The sequence below is a fragment of the Pristis pectinata genome, chromosome 10 (assembly GCF_009764475.1).
Source record: "Pristis pectinata isolate sPriPec2 chromosome 10, sPriPec2.1.pri, whole genome shotgun sequence".
Classification (NCBI taxonomy): domain Eukaryota; kingdom Metazoa; phylum Chordata; class Chondrichthyes; order Rhinopristiformes; family Pristidae; genus Pristis; species Pristis pectinata.
In genome coordinates, this window is record NC_067414.1 from 32,717,110 (window position 1) to 32,730,479 (window position 13,370).

The 13,370-nt window shown below is 41.9% G+C and overlaps 1 protein-coding gene across 1 annotated transcript in view; it reads right to left on the reverse strand.

The window, feature by feature from the left end:
- The window catches only part of LOC127575288 (interferon gamma receptor 1-like), a 52,698-nt gene extending 50,261 nt beyond the window's left edge, over window positions 1-2,437 (reverse strand). The window contains exon 1 of the mRNA XM_052025051.1: window positions 2,297-2,437. Coding sequence (XP_051881011.1) covers window positions 2,297-2,390 — 94 coding nt within the window. The 5' untranslated portion in view covers window positions 2,391-2,437. The remainder of the gene's footprint in view (window positions 1-2,296) is intronic.
- Window positions 2,438-13,370: the final 10,933 nt, after the last annotated feature.

Below are 13,370 nucleotides of genomic sequence, written 5' to 3' on the forward strand. Positions count from 1 at the left end.
TTGTCTTGCTTTCTCCCTTATTACCTTTTTAAAGCCCAGTGTTTGCAGTTAGTCCAACTAATTCTCTCTGTCTTTCTAATAATGATAACCCATGTCCCTGTAATAGGATTAATGGAACAAAGTGCAATCAAAACTTGTTGATCAAAACCTTTTGTAAGATTCATGCTATTTATATTCCATGCCCACCAGTCGGGTAAAGGCTTGCATTTATTTTTATTTTTTCATGATCTCAACTATACAGTCCTCTTCCAGAATGCACGGTGATGTCAGCTTGGCTTGTGTGGTTAAGTTGCTGAAATGGGGCTCGTACCCACAACCTATCTCACAAGCCGGAGTAGTATCACTGCACTTAAATCACAACAACAATCAATGAGTCATAGAGTCACAGCACAGAAACAGGCCCTTTGGCTCAACTGCTCCATGTCGACCAAGATTCCCATTTAAGTGAGTTCCATTTGACCCATATACCCCCAAACCTTTTTTCTCTCCTTACCTTTGACCCACCCCCTGGTGGATCTGCTCTCCCCTCTTCCCCCACACCTACCTATCACTATCTCTTACCTGCATCTACCTATCATCACCTTGCGCCCACCCCCACCTCCCCTCTTTTGTCCACCTATCACTGCTCTGCTTTTCCCTCCTATATATTGGGCTTCCCCTTTTCCTATTTTCAGTCCTGAAGAAGCATCCTGACCCAAAATGTTGACCGCCTGCTTTTCTCCACGGATGCTGCCTGGCCTGCTGAGTTCCTCTAGCATCATAGTTTTTATCATCTAGAATCCAGCATCTGCAGTCCTTTGTTTTTCCCTCTAAACCTTTCCTATCCATGTACCTGTCCAAGTAGCTTTTAAATGTTGTTAATGTACTTGCCTCAACCACTTCCTCTGGCAGCTTATTCCAGGTACTGACCACTCTGGGTGAAAAAGTTGCCCCTCAGGTTCCTATTAAATCTCTCACCTTAAACCTATGCCCTCCAGTTCTTGATTCCCCAACCCTGGGAAAAAGACTGTGTGCATTCACCCTGTCTATGCCCCTCATAATTTTATACACCTCTATGAGATCTCCCCTCATTCTCCTTTGCTCTGATGAAAAATGTCCCAACCTGCTCAAACTCTCGCCATATCTCAGTCCCTCGAGTCCCGGCAACATCCTCGTAGATCCCCTCTGCACTCTTTCCAGCTTAATGGCATCTTTACTATAGCAGGGTGACCAAAACTGAACACAATATTCCAAATGTGGCCTCACCAACATATTGTACAACTGCAACACAACATCCCAACTTCTATTCACAGTGCCCTGACTGATGAAGCCAGCATGCCAAAAGCCTTCTTCACCATCCTGTCTACCTGCAGCGCATCTTTCGGGGAACCATGTCCTTGTGCTCCCGGATCCCTTTGTTCTACAACACTCCCCAGGGCCCTACCCCTCTGCAACACTTCACACTGATCCGAATTAAACTCCATTTGTCATTCCTCGGCCACTTACCCAGCTAATCAAGATCCAAATGGTGGTGCTGCAAAACTGGCAATGGTGCAGATGTTCAAAACCTCACTCAGAACTGCTACCATTTTTTAACCTGTGCTTCTGAGAATCACTGACATTCTTGGTACAGTTACAATTTCTGTCCTTTGCTCTTGTCCACTTTGAGTACATGGAACACTTTTCTCACACTAGGAACGATACTATCTATTCCAATGCTATTGCAATCTGCTCAGAGCCAGTAGGTAGCTACCATACATGAATGTATCATTGCGATAGCTATTACCAACACTGCTAGTGGTAGTAAATCTAACATTTCCTGCTGCACATGTGTTAATAACTACAATACGAGTTACTTAACAGCATTTTGGGGGAATCCAAGGTAAATTACATAGAAAGTGAAATCACCAGAAAATCCTTTCAGTTCTGTTTCACTCTTACACCACCCAACTTACACAAAAGCTGCTACTTTGGTTCCATAGATTGCACACTCAGAGCAGTCAAACTGAGGCCAAACAGCAATGCATCAGAGCTATCTGATGTCTCAGGTGAGACTTAAATTGTTACTTGCTTAACCAATAGGGCGGTAGGAATCACCGACTATCCTAAAATTAAAACCGACCTTAATATTCAGATCCGACGTGGAAAAGAGGCCGATTCATTCCCCCTTTTTAAAGGTTTAAGCGTTAACATTCCAGAACTTAAGTTAATGGAAATAGAATGTCAAATGCTCAATAGCTCGCACTGATAAAAGCTCAAACTCTGCCCTGTCAAGGAACGCAGCTCACCAACTAAGCACTCCGGTACGGTCGCTTACCTGAGCGGTTCTGTCCAAGAGCCGAAGCCACCACACCGTCCCAGCTCACACAACACAGGCACAACGATAAACGCAAAATTCCAGTCCCAAACATGCTGTCCAGCCGACTTCAGAGAACCATTCTCTACGAATGCTTTGCCGGAATGTGAGAGATCTCAAAGTTTCGCTTTCGGGAATGATTTCCCGGGTTACTTGCTCTCGGGTTTTATGCTGAAAGTGTCTGGGACTTCCCTCCTCCGTAAATTAGAGAGAAATGAGACTTCAGCTGCAAGTTCACCGCTCAGTTGTCTTTACTGGCAAATCAGCAATTTTTTTCCCACACATAAAAATGGACATCCTCCGATCCACAGATATCCAACCTTTTGCCGTACAGAAATGGGCTGGTTTCATGTTGCCCAGAGTGGGATAAAAGGGCACCTATATAACATAAAATTATGTAAACCCAATGCCCCGGGACACAATCATGATACAAATCAGCGTCCGTGTAAGGCAAAGATATCACTCAGAACAACTAGTCTGTCCATCCACTCACAGGATCTGGGCATGGCTGGATGCTCTTGAGAAGTTTGCAACAGCTGGGACCTGAGAGAGCTACATTTTTCATTTAACTTCAAGGTTGGTTCTATGGTGGACAGATGACATTGGTCCAAGTGGTATGGCAGTCCTGCCATGGGTGGGTTCTGTTATACCACTGACTGGTGGGAAAACTGATAAAGTAGTGCCAATTGCATCTGCTAAGTCATAAGAAAATGATTCTCTGCAACTGCTCATCAAGCTCACTGCAAAACAGCCCACTTCTTTGGTACATAAACCTCCATGAAAGGCACTTGTTTATTCATGCCAGAAACTAAAATCTTTATCATGGAGATATTAGTGAACTTTCCAAAGGAACTTCCCTCCATTGTGTTGTGTGGCACTACACTCATGGTAAATGGAAGAAACTCAGAGTTGATCTGACTGCTCAAAACTGGGCATCCATGTTTGTGGACACTGTGGACCATCAGCAGAACCAGGAGTGTACACCAACACAACCTGTAACCTCATGGCCTGGCATTTCCCTCGCTCTATGATTACTACCAAGCCAAAGGATTAACCATGGTTCAATGAAGAGTGCAGAAGGGCTTGCCAGGAACAGCATCAAGCATATCGGAAAGTGCTGAACTGCTAGTGTCGAATTTGGTCGGAGAGAAGACTCAAAAGACCACTGTTCTCGTTCAATCTCTTTATTACTTGATCCGAGGAGAGAGCATCAAGCCAGGCACCTATGTCCCGGACCGGGTGGTCTCTGAGATACATTGATCTACATACATTCTTATACTTTTTCAAAGGTGCAAACAATTACCATACAAGGAATGATCATGCATTAGTCAGGCAGCATGGCACTTATTTTCTACATCGATATTGGTTACAGACAAAGGAATTTACTTAAAAAAGTCACTATTTCTACTAAAGCTATAGTTCCTTAATCTTTTCAGACCATCTTGTTCCACCGGTTATCTTTGTATACATAAGGTTTCTCATGGTGGGCTCAGGGTCAGTTTAGTGGAGCAAGAGTCAATTGTGCAGACTTGCTGAGACAGGACCTGATTGTACTGGTATTATCATACCTCAAGGCTGAAGAAAACTAGCTGAAGCAAGCAAAATCTCTGAAGCAAGGCACTGCAAAGTGAAGCACAGCTATTTCAAGCGGTCTATTACAGCCATAGTGATGTACCCTTTAATTCACGTCTCAGGGCTCACAATCTTTTACTCTCCTAACCTTTTCTTATACCTTATACACATTCTCACTAGCCTTGTGAATCTACAAAGCTGAATTACATTCATGCTATGTACCAAAATAGCATGCAATAGGCAGAACTAACAGATGCCATAACCAACAGATATGCATTCAGATCATATCTAGTTGTGAATAGCTAACAGGAAGAGGAGGATCCTGGAAGTTCCGAAGTGAAAGCACTGTAGGAGAACCTTCACCGGAAGGACTCCAGTGGTTCAAGAATAAAGCTTACCCCACCTTCTCCAGGGCAATTAGGGATGGACAATAAATGCTGGCCTTGCCAGCAACCCCAAGATTTTGAAAAGTGAATAAATAAATTTGCTTGCAGGAGTATAATTAAACAAAAGTTGACAAAGTATTGCATAAAATTACAGAAAAAGATATCAAATTAGAAGATCAATGGCTTGATCCAAGCTTCAATTTCCAAGGAAGCTGAAATTCCAAAATACAAAAGAGGCAAAAGCACATGGACCTAGAAATCTCTAAGGGATGAAAGAGGGAATAGAGCCATGGTGGCAGTGATAGACTGATTTCGCAGAGAGATTTGAACATTTAAAGTAGATGTTTTGTCAGAGCAGAAAATGTACTGCAGCATTGTAGGATTTTGGATCTATGATTGCCACATTTAAAATTGGTATTTAAAATACCACCTCATTTAAAATTGTTTGCCCATTGCTTGTCTGATTCCAGAACCCAAAGGAAGTGACGCCAGATAATTCTCAGATGCAAACAGTTTGCAGGCTCCCCGCACATACTTTTTGATTTGGTCTTCAGACTGTCTAATTATCAGATGGCACTGGGGAGCATGGAAACCTTTTGTGAAGTGCCATCTGATAATCAGACAGTCTGAAGGCCAAATCAACTGCATGAAGCTTAAAGGTGATGCAGCCTTTTACAAAAGTCTGTATGTTGCATTCACAGACGCATGGTTAAACTGCAGCAAGTGTGAAACCAAAGAAACCTTCGGGAGATATTCTTATACTTTCTGTCAAACCTCAAGACATCCTGAAATCAGCCTCTTAAAACCACTGTTACATTGCAGGTTTTGCATTAAAACAATGACCCAACAAAGAAAGTGAATTAGCACTGAAAGCCTCATGAAAGTAAAACAATCCCACAAGAATACATAACATCCCTCTTGCCATCTCCTTACTGAGCTTATTGTTGCTTTTCACGGATTCATCATTGTATGAATAATTGTTTTAAATGAACAGGTATTAGCTACAAAATTGTATGCTAAGCTTGCAGACATATGTTCTGGCCTATGGTTAGATAAATATTTTGAGATGAATTTTTCATGATATTCCCATCCTGTTCCCACATTTCACAATATTCCATGTGGTAAGATCCTCATTGAAATCCATAAATAAATGACAAACAAATAAATAAATAAACAAATAAATAGAATTGCATTTTAGTAAACAGTAGTGTGATTTCATAATTTTTTGAGGGGAATGCACTGTGTCAGAAAAGTCAAACCTCTTGGGGAGCTTTTCATGGGAAAGCAGAGTTTGATATTATTAAAAACTATGTTAGCAATACATTTATTGCTTCATTTCATTTCTTTGTTTACATTTTTGCAGCAGATTCTCTGTTTCCTTAACTAACCATCACATTATTACTTTTAAAATACACTTTTTTTGGAGAAGAAAGAAGAGGATTAAAAGATGGCTATGAGGCAGGTTTGTTTGACCAGAGGGAGACTGACCTTCCCGAACTGTGCAACTGTGTCAATAGGTCCTGGTATACCTATTTGGCAGTGTCCTTGGAAAAGTTACTTTTTCACGCACTCCTTCAGAAGGGAAATAGTGAAGGAGTTGCAGTGGAACTTGACCTGAAGGCAACCTGCATTATTGGGACCACATTGTCAACAACAGCCAAAGCATCATGAATCTCTATAACTCAGGCTCATTCCAAGCCACTTCAGGGATATCAGTAAACTCAATCACTTTACAGTGCATCAATTAAAATCCTTAGTCCTAGTGGACCACCCTGCAAAGTTACTCCCAATACAATTGATACTGAGCTCAGAAACATCCAGGGAGAGGTGTCTACATTGGGAGATCTGTGCCACAGAGTATTTAAGTAAATGCCTGACCCAGCTGTACTCAGAGAATCATATCTTAAGCCAACACATTCTCTGGGAAGGCCCCATTGGCTAGATAGATCCACCACATTTGGCAGCATAGTTTTATGTATTTAGAAATGAATGGCCTGTGAGTCCTCCAAGTTGACTCTGAACCCCTTTCAATTTGCATGCCATCAGGTCAAACCTAGGGCAATGAAACTTCCTTCTTCTTACAAACTCGCGTGCTCCCTCAGCTGATGAATCAGTGCTGGCCCATTTAGAAGTAGTGAGAGTAACAAGGGTACAAAATGTACTCTAGTGGAGTACTTCAATGTTCTCCACAAAGAGTAGCTCAAGGATATGGTTGCTAGTCTAGGGCTGTGGTGAATGGTGTGCAGTTAACATGAGGGATAAACTCATTCGACCTTGTTCTTCCCAATGTATCTCAAGGCCCTTCTTTATAGCAAGGATTCTGTCCATCATGCTGTGTGCCAAAACCATGAGGGTAAATGGCAGAAACTCAGACCAAATCTGGCAGCTCAAAACTGGGTGTTCATGAGGGCCTGTGGTATGGACTGCTATTCCACCACAGTTGATAAACTCACGGACAAGCATTTCTCTCACTCCACCATCAAGCCAGAGGACCAGCTTTGGTTTAATGAAGAAAGCAGAAGGGCCTGCTGGGAGAGCATCAGGCATATCTAAAGATGAGGTGCCATCCTGACAAAGCTGCAGTAAGGACTATGTGTGTGCTAAACAGCAAAAGCAGCTTACAATTGATGAAGGCAAGTGTATCCATTAACTAACAAGTCTGAAAAAATGTCTGAGATCCTGCCACAATCAGTCACGAATGACCATGAACAATTAAATAGCTAAGGGAGGCAGAGCCTCCAAGAACATCCCCCTTGTCAATGCTGGCAATATGAAGTGATTCTGAATCATCAGCAGAATGATGGAAGATGTTGTCAGTTTTACCATCGAGTGACACTTATCCTCCAAGAACCTGCTCACCACTGTTCTGTTTGGGTTTCAGTTTGCAGCTCCATTTAAAACAAAACTGTCTCTTTCATCCTGTTGCAAGATTGAGACAACATTCAGGCATGGGCAGTAATATTTGCAGCACACAGATACTTTATGTTGTCTGTCATCTCCAATCGCATTATTATGGACATCCCTGCTTTCAAGATTCTTTGGAGTCAATATTCAGCATAAACTTACATAAATACTATAGCTACAAGCACAGGTCAGAGACTGGGTATCCTGTAGTGACTGAAGCACTTTCTGATTCCCCAGCTTCTTTCCCCTATCTGCAAAGCATAAGGCAAGATTGTGATGGAATACTCTCCATGTGCCTGATTGACTGCACCTTGAACACTCAAGGAGCCTGGCACAATACAAGGCAGAGCAGCCTGGTTGATTGGTACCACATCCACTAGAATAAACATTCATTGTTTCAACCACTGGCACATTTGTTGGTATTGGTTTACTATTGTCACTTGTACTGAGTTACAGTGAAAAACTTGTCTTGCATACTGATCATACAGGTCAATTCATTACACAGTGCAGTTACATTAAGTTAGTACAGAGTGCATTGACGTAGTACAGGTAAAAACAATAACAGTACAGAGTAAAGTGTCACAGCTACAGAGAAAGTGCAGTGCGTAAGGTGCAAGGTCACAACAAGGTAGATCGTGAGGTCAGAGTCCATTTCATCGTATAAGGGAACCATTCAATAGTCTTATCACAGTGAGGTAGAAGCTGTTCTTAAGCCTGGTGGTACGTGCGGTGGTATGTGCTAGCTACAAAATGTGCTGCAGTTAATCAAGGTTATTTCAATAGCACTTCACAAAACAGTAACCTCTGCCACCAAGAAGGATAAAGACATTACATATATGTCACAAGTTTCCCTTCAATTCCTATACCATCCTGAGCTGGAAATATATCACTATCCCTTTATTATTGGTATGTTTAACTTTTTAACTACCTGCCTAACAGAATAGTGTTCGGATCTTTGCTGGAAGGCCTGCAGCCATTCAATGACACACAAATATATGAAGCAGGAGTAGACCACTTGGCCCATTATAGTTGATTGTAGCTTCAACTCCAGATTCCTGTCTACCTGTGGTAACCTTTCACCTCTTTGATTATCAACTATCTATCTACCTCTGCCTCAAAAATATTCAAGAACACTGCTTCCATCGCTCTTTGAGGACGAGATTTCTACAGGCTCACAATCCTTTGAGAATAGAAAAATCTTTTTCTCTATTTAAATGAGCGACTGCTTATTTTTAAACACTGACCCCAGTTCCAGATTTTCCTACATAAAGGAAAGATTATCCTTTCCATCAATGCCCCTCAGGATCTTATATGTTTCAATCCATTCACCTCTCTCTCTTCTAAGATCAGAGAAAGCATGGCCAGTCTGTCCAACCTTTCCTCATGTGACAAGCTGACCACTCCATGTATAATAAACCTTCTTTGAACTGTTTCAAGCAAATTGTTTCACACCTCCTTCCTTAAAAAAAAGAGCCCAACATTATACACAGCAATCTGGATGTACTGCTTTATATAACATTACTTTCTGACACCTTGCCATTGACTTGTTCTGGGTGCGGGTCAAGAACCACATGAGACTACATTTTAAAACAGCAAAAATTATGAAGCTGAATTAAATTTTAAATAGCAGGTTCTCCAGTTTTTTTTTATTATTAAGTATCTCCACAAACTTAGGGGGCAGAGATTACCCCTGAATGGGAAGAATTGCAACAAGTTATAACATCTGTGAAAATAGAAACTTTACCTCAAAAATCATAGTAAAACATCTGAAGGATATCCTGGTATATCTAATAGAACGGGTGCCATGTCATAGCAAGAAATTCAAGTGATTCTTTTTTTTTTGCAAAGGATGCTAATGAATGAAGGAACTTTTGGGTGCAGAGATTGTCAAACCCGGAAAATTTATATTTGAGTTTCCTCAGTTGCAACAACTGATTATAGATCTCCAGGTTTAAGAGGCGAAATTATGATGACAAGTTGTCCAAACTTAGCATGTATTTGTTTGTGGCCAGAAAGTTGATGAGCAATCTAATTGTTGAATTTAAGATAATAAAGGGTTTCAGTAGGTTGGTAACAGAGAGACCATATTGTCTGTTGAGGAATCTGCAACAGGAATAAGTCAGTTGTCCCACCAAGCTTGTTCCACCATTTATTAACATCATGGCTGATCTGATTGTTAACCTTTGTATTCCCATCAACTCTTGGTAATCTTTCACCTCCTTGCTTATCAAATATCTACCCATCTCAACTTCAGACTATTCAGTGATTCTGCTCCTACTGCCCTTTGAGGAAGAGTTTCCCACAGCTCTTGGAGAGGAAAATGTTTTCTTCATAATCCTTAATCTTAAATTTACAGGTAGGTGAAATAGGAATGGCATCAGGCCATAAAAACTAGGAGATGCAAGAAACTGCAGATGCTGGAATCTGGAGCAACATACAATCTGCTGGAGGAACTCAGTGGGTTGAGCAGCATCTGTGTGTGTGTGTGTGTGTGTGTGTGTGTGCGTGCGTGCGTGCGTGTGTGTGTGTTGGGGGGGGGGGGGAAGGAAGAAATTTTCAATGTTTTGGGCTGAAACCGTGCACCAGGACTGAGTAAAGGAGGACATTTAAAAGCATGATTAAATGTGTTGACTGACTCAAGAGGCTGAATTGCTCTTCCTGTGTCTCTAGGCACAAATTCTTGGAAATTCTGCCCAAAATTATGGTCTATATTCAATCATCATCTCAACAAGATCATCCATTAGGCTACACTGTTACATTCCACTTGGTGCCACGGTGATATTGCCTGTTGGAAACTGACCCAACCTGTTAATGTAAGCTTTAACTTCAAAGTCCATTGCCGCACAAGTGTTTTGCAGTTCAGGTAAATAAGATAAAGGACTACAGATATATTACTAAGCAGAAAAAAACTCTTTTCATGCTTAGAGTCATAGAATCATATTGCACAGAAACATGCCCTTCAGCCAACTCATCCGTGCCGACTGTGATGTCTATCTACACTAATCCTCTTTGCCTTCATTAGGCCATATGCCTCTACTCCTTTCCTATCCAAGTTCCTGTCCAAATGCCTTTTAAACGTTGTAATTGTATCTGCCTCCGCCACTTCCTCAGGCAGCTCGTTCCGTATAACTATAACCCTCTGTGTGAAAGACTTGCCACTCAGATCTCCTTTAAATTTTTCCTTTCTCACCTTAAACCTTCGACTCTCCTATCCCAGGAAAGAGCCTCTGACCTATCCTGTCTATGCCCCTCATAATTTTATAAATCTCTATGTGGTCACCCCTTAGCCTCCTGTGTTCCAGTGAGAAAAACAAAAAGCCTATCTAATCTCTTCTTATGAATAATACCCTCCATTCCAGGCAACATCCTGGTGAATCTCTTCTGCACTCTTTCTACTGCTACCTCATCCTTCTTGTAGTGTGGTGACCAGAACTGTGCATAATACTCCTGGTCCTGCCTGACCAATGTTTTGTACAGCTGCAACATGACATCCCAACTCTTATATTCAGTGCCTCGGCCTATAATGGCAAGCAGGCAAAATGCCCTCTTCACTGCCTTATCCACTTTCAGGGAGCTATGAACTTGCTCTCCAAGGTCCCTCTGTATATCAACAGTCCTGAGGTCCTTGCCATTTACTGTGTATCTGTTAGTAATTGATGTCCCAAACTGGTCTGGATTAAATTCCATCTGCCACCGACTTGCCCAACTTTCCAAACGATCTATGTCCCTCTGTATTATTTCACAACCTTCTTTGCTATCTACTACTCCACCAATTTTTGTGTCATCAGCAAACTTATTAATCAATGCACCTACATTCTCATCTGTGTCATTTATATATATGACTAACAACAGTGGTCCCAGCACCAATCCCTGCAGTACACCAGTGGTACAGATATCCAATCAGAAAAACACCCTTTGACCACTACCCACTGCCTCCTTATATCCAAGCCAATTTTGGATCCAGCTTGCAAACACACCTTGGATCCCATGTGCCCTAACCTTCTGGATCAGTGCCGGACTTTGTCAAAAGCCTTGCTAAAGTCCATGTAAACCATGTCTACCATCCTGCCTTCATCAATTTTCTTAGCTAGCTCCTCAAAAACTCAATCAGATTTGTGAGACAGTATTTCCTCTGCATGAAATGTCCTTGGTGGGTAGAATTAAGGAGAATTCCAAGGTATTTTGTACATTAAAAACAAGAGGGTAACTGGGGAGAGGACCACTCAAGGACAAAGAATTTATGCCTGGAGTCAGAGAAAATGGGTGAGGTACTAAATGAGTACTTCGCATCAGTATTCACCAAGGAAAAGGACATGGAGGATAGCGGGATCAGTGTAGGGTATACTAATAACCCTGGGGCATGTTGATATCAGGAGGTGGTGATGGGTGTCTTGAAGAGCATTAAGGTGGATAAGTCCCCAGTGTCTGATGGGATCTACCCCAAGTTATTGAAAGAGAGAGGGAGAGAGAGAGAGAGAGATTGCTGGGGTCTTGATAGAGATCTAAGTACCCTCTTTAGCCACAGGCGAGATCTGCTATTTTGTTTAGCAGATTAGGTGCTTTGACTCCATGCCAATCAGCTGGGACCCACTCCAAAAATGAGCGATTTCCAATGATGTGGTGAGCTCTGGTGGCTTATCACTCAGTGAAGGATCCAGCTCTTTAGTAGAATAGCAGAATAACCAACATTGTTCCTCTGTTTAAGAAGAACAATAGGGACAAACCAGGAAATCATAAGCCAGTGAACCTTACATCAGTAGTAGGGAAATTATTGGAAAAAGTTCTTATGGATAGGATTTACTTGCATCTGAAAAAGCATAGACTTACTGGGGACAGTCAACCTGGCTTTGTGCAGGGGAGCTCATGTTTTACAAACTTGACTGAGTTTTTTGAGGAGGTGATGAAGAAGTCCTGAGCTCTCTGAAGATTGAAACAAAGCAGATAGGGTGGTAAAGAATGCATACGGCACATTTGCTTTCATCAGATGGGGTGTTGATTATGAAAGTCAGGAAGTCATGCTGCAGCTGTATAAAACTTTGGTTAGGCGACATTTGGAGTATTGTGTGCAGTTCTAGTTACCACATTACAGGAAGGCTGTGGTAGCTTTGGAGAGGGTGCAGACAATGTTCACCAGGATGTTGTCTGGATTAGAAACTGTTAGCTATAAGAAGAGGTTGGACAAACTTGGATTGTTTTCACTGGAGTGCCGGAGGCTGAGGGGCAACTGGATAAAGGAATATAAAATGATGAGAGACGTAGACAGGGTAGATGGTTAGTCTTTTACCCAGGGTGGAAATATCAAATATAGAGGGCATAGCTTTAAGGTGAGAGGTGGAAAGTTTAAAGGAGATTTACATGGCAAGTTTTTTTATATAAAGAGTGGTGAGCGCCTGGAACGTGCTGCCAGGGGAAGTGGTAGAAGCAGGTACGATAGGAATGTTTAAAAGGTACTTAGAGAGGCACATGAACAGGCAGGGAATGGAGGGATATAGGCAGATGGGATTAGTTTGGATTGACATCATAATCAGCACAGACATAGAAAGGCCTGTTCCTGTGCTGGTCTATGTTCTATGTTCAAGGCCATGTGGACACCTCCTCATCAGTCCCTGCCTTTCCTGAAACAAATGGATTGTTGAATTCTACCTCTATAACACCTAATTAAAATAATAAAATAACTTTCGACATTATCTTGTTCTCTTCATTATGAATGCTGTTATGTATCATCTATAAAGGCATTTGTAATATCCGTCACCTTCAATCAAACCTATAGTGATGAGGGTGTGTCATCAAGTTAAGACTCAAAGAAATATAGCATTGAAAGGCATCTCACTCAAGGGCTAAAAACCAGTTTCCAGATAAGGATGCAAATTGAGCAGATTTTCTGCAGAGCCCAGCCAAAGAGAATCTTCTGAATCCTCAAACCTCACTTTAACAACCACAGTGGGTAGCAAGCGTCTGTGCCCCCTCTAGAACCTGCTGTCTGCTAACCTTGGAATCAGTCAGTGGATACGTACTGGGAGGTTTCAAGGCAGGGAATCATAGAATTGTTGCAGTGCATTGTCTCAAGATATACAGATGGATTCAGGCCACATCAGACAGAGTCCACAATGGCAGGCAAGGGAGATGAAGAAGATCAGGACTTTTGCCACTGTATGTCATCATCTCTCAGATAT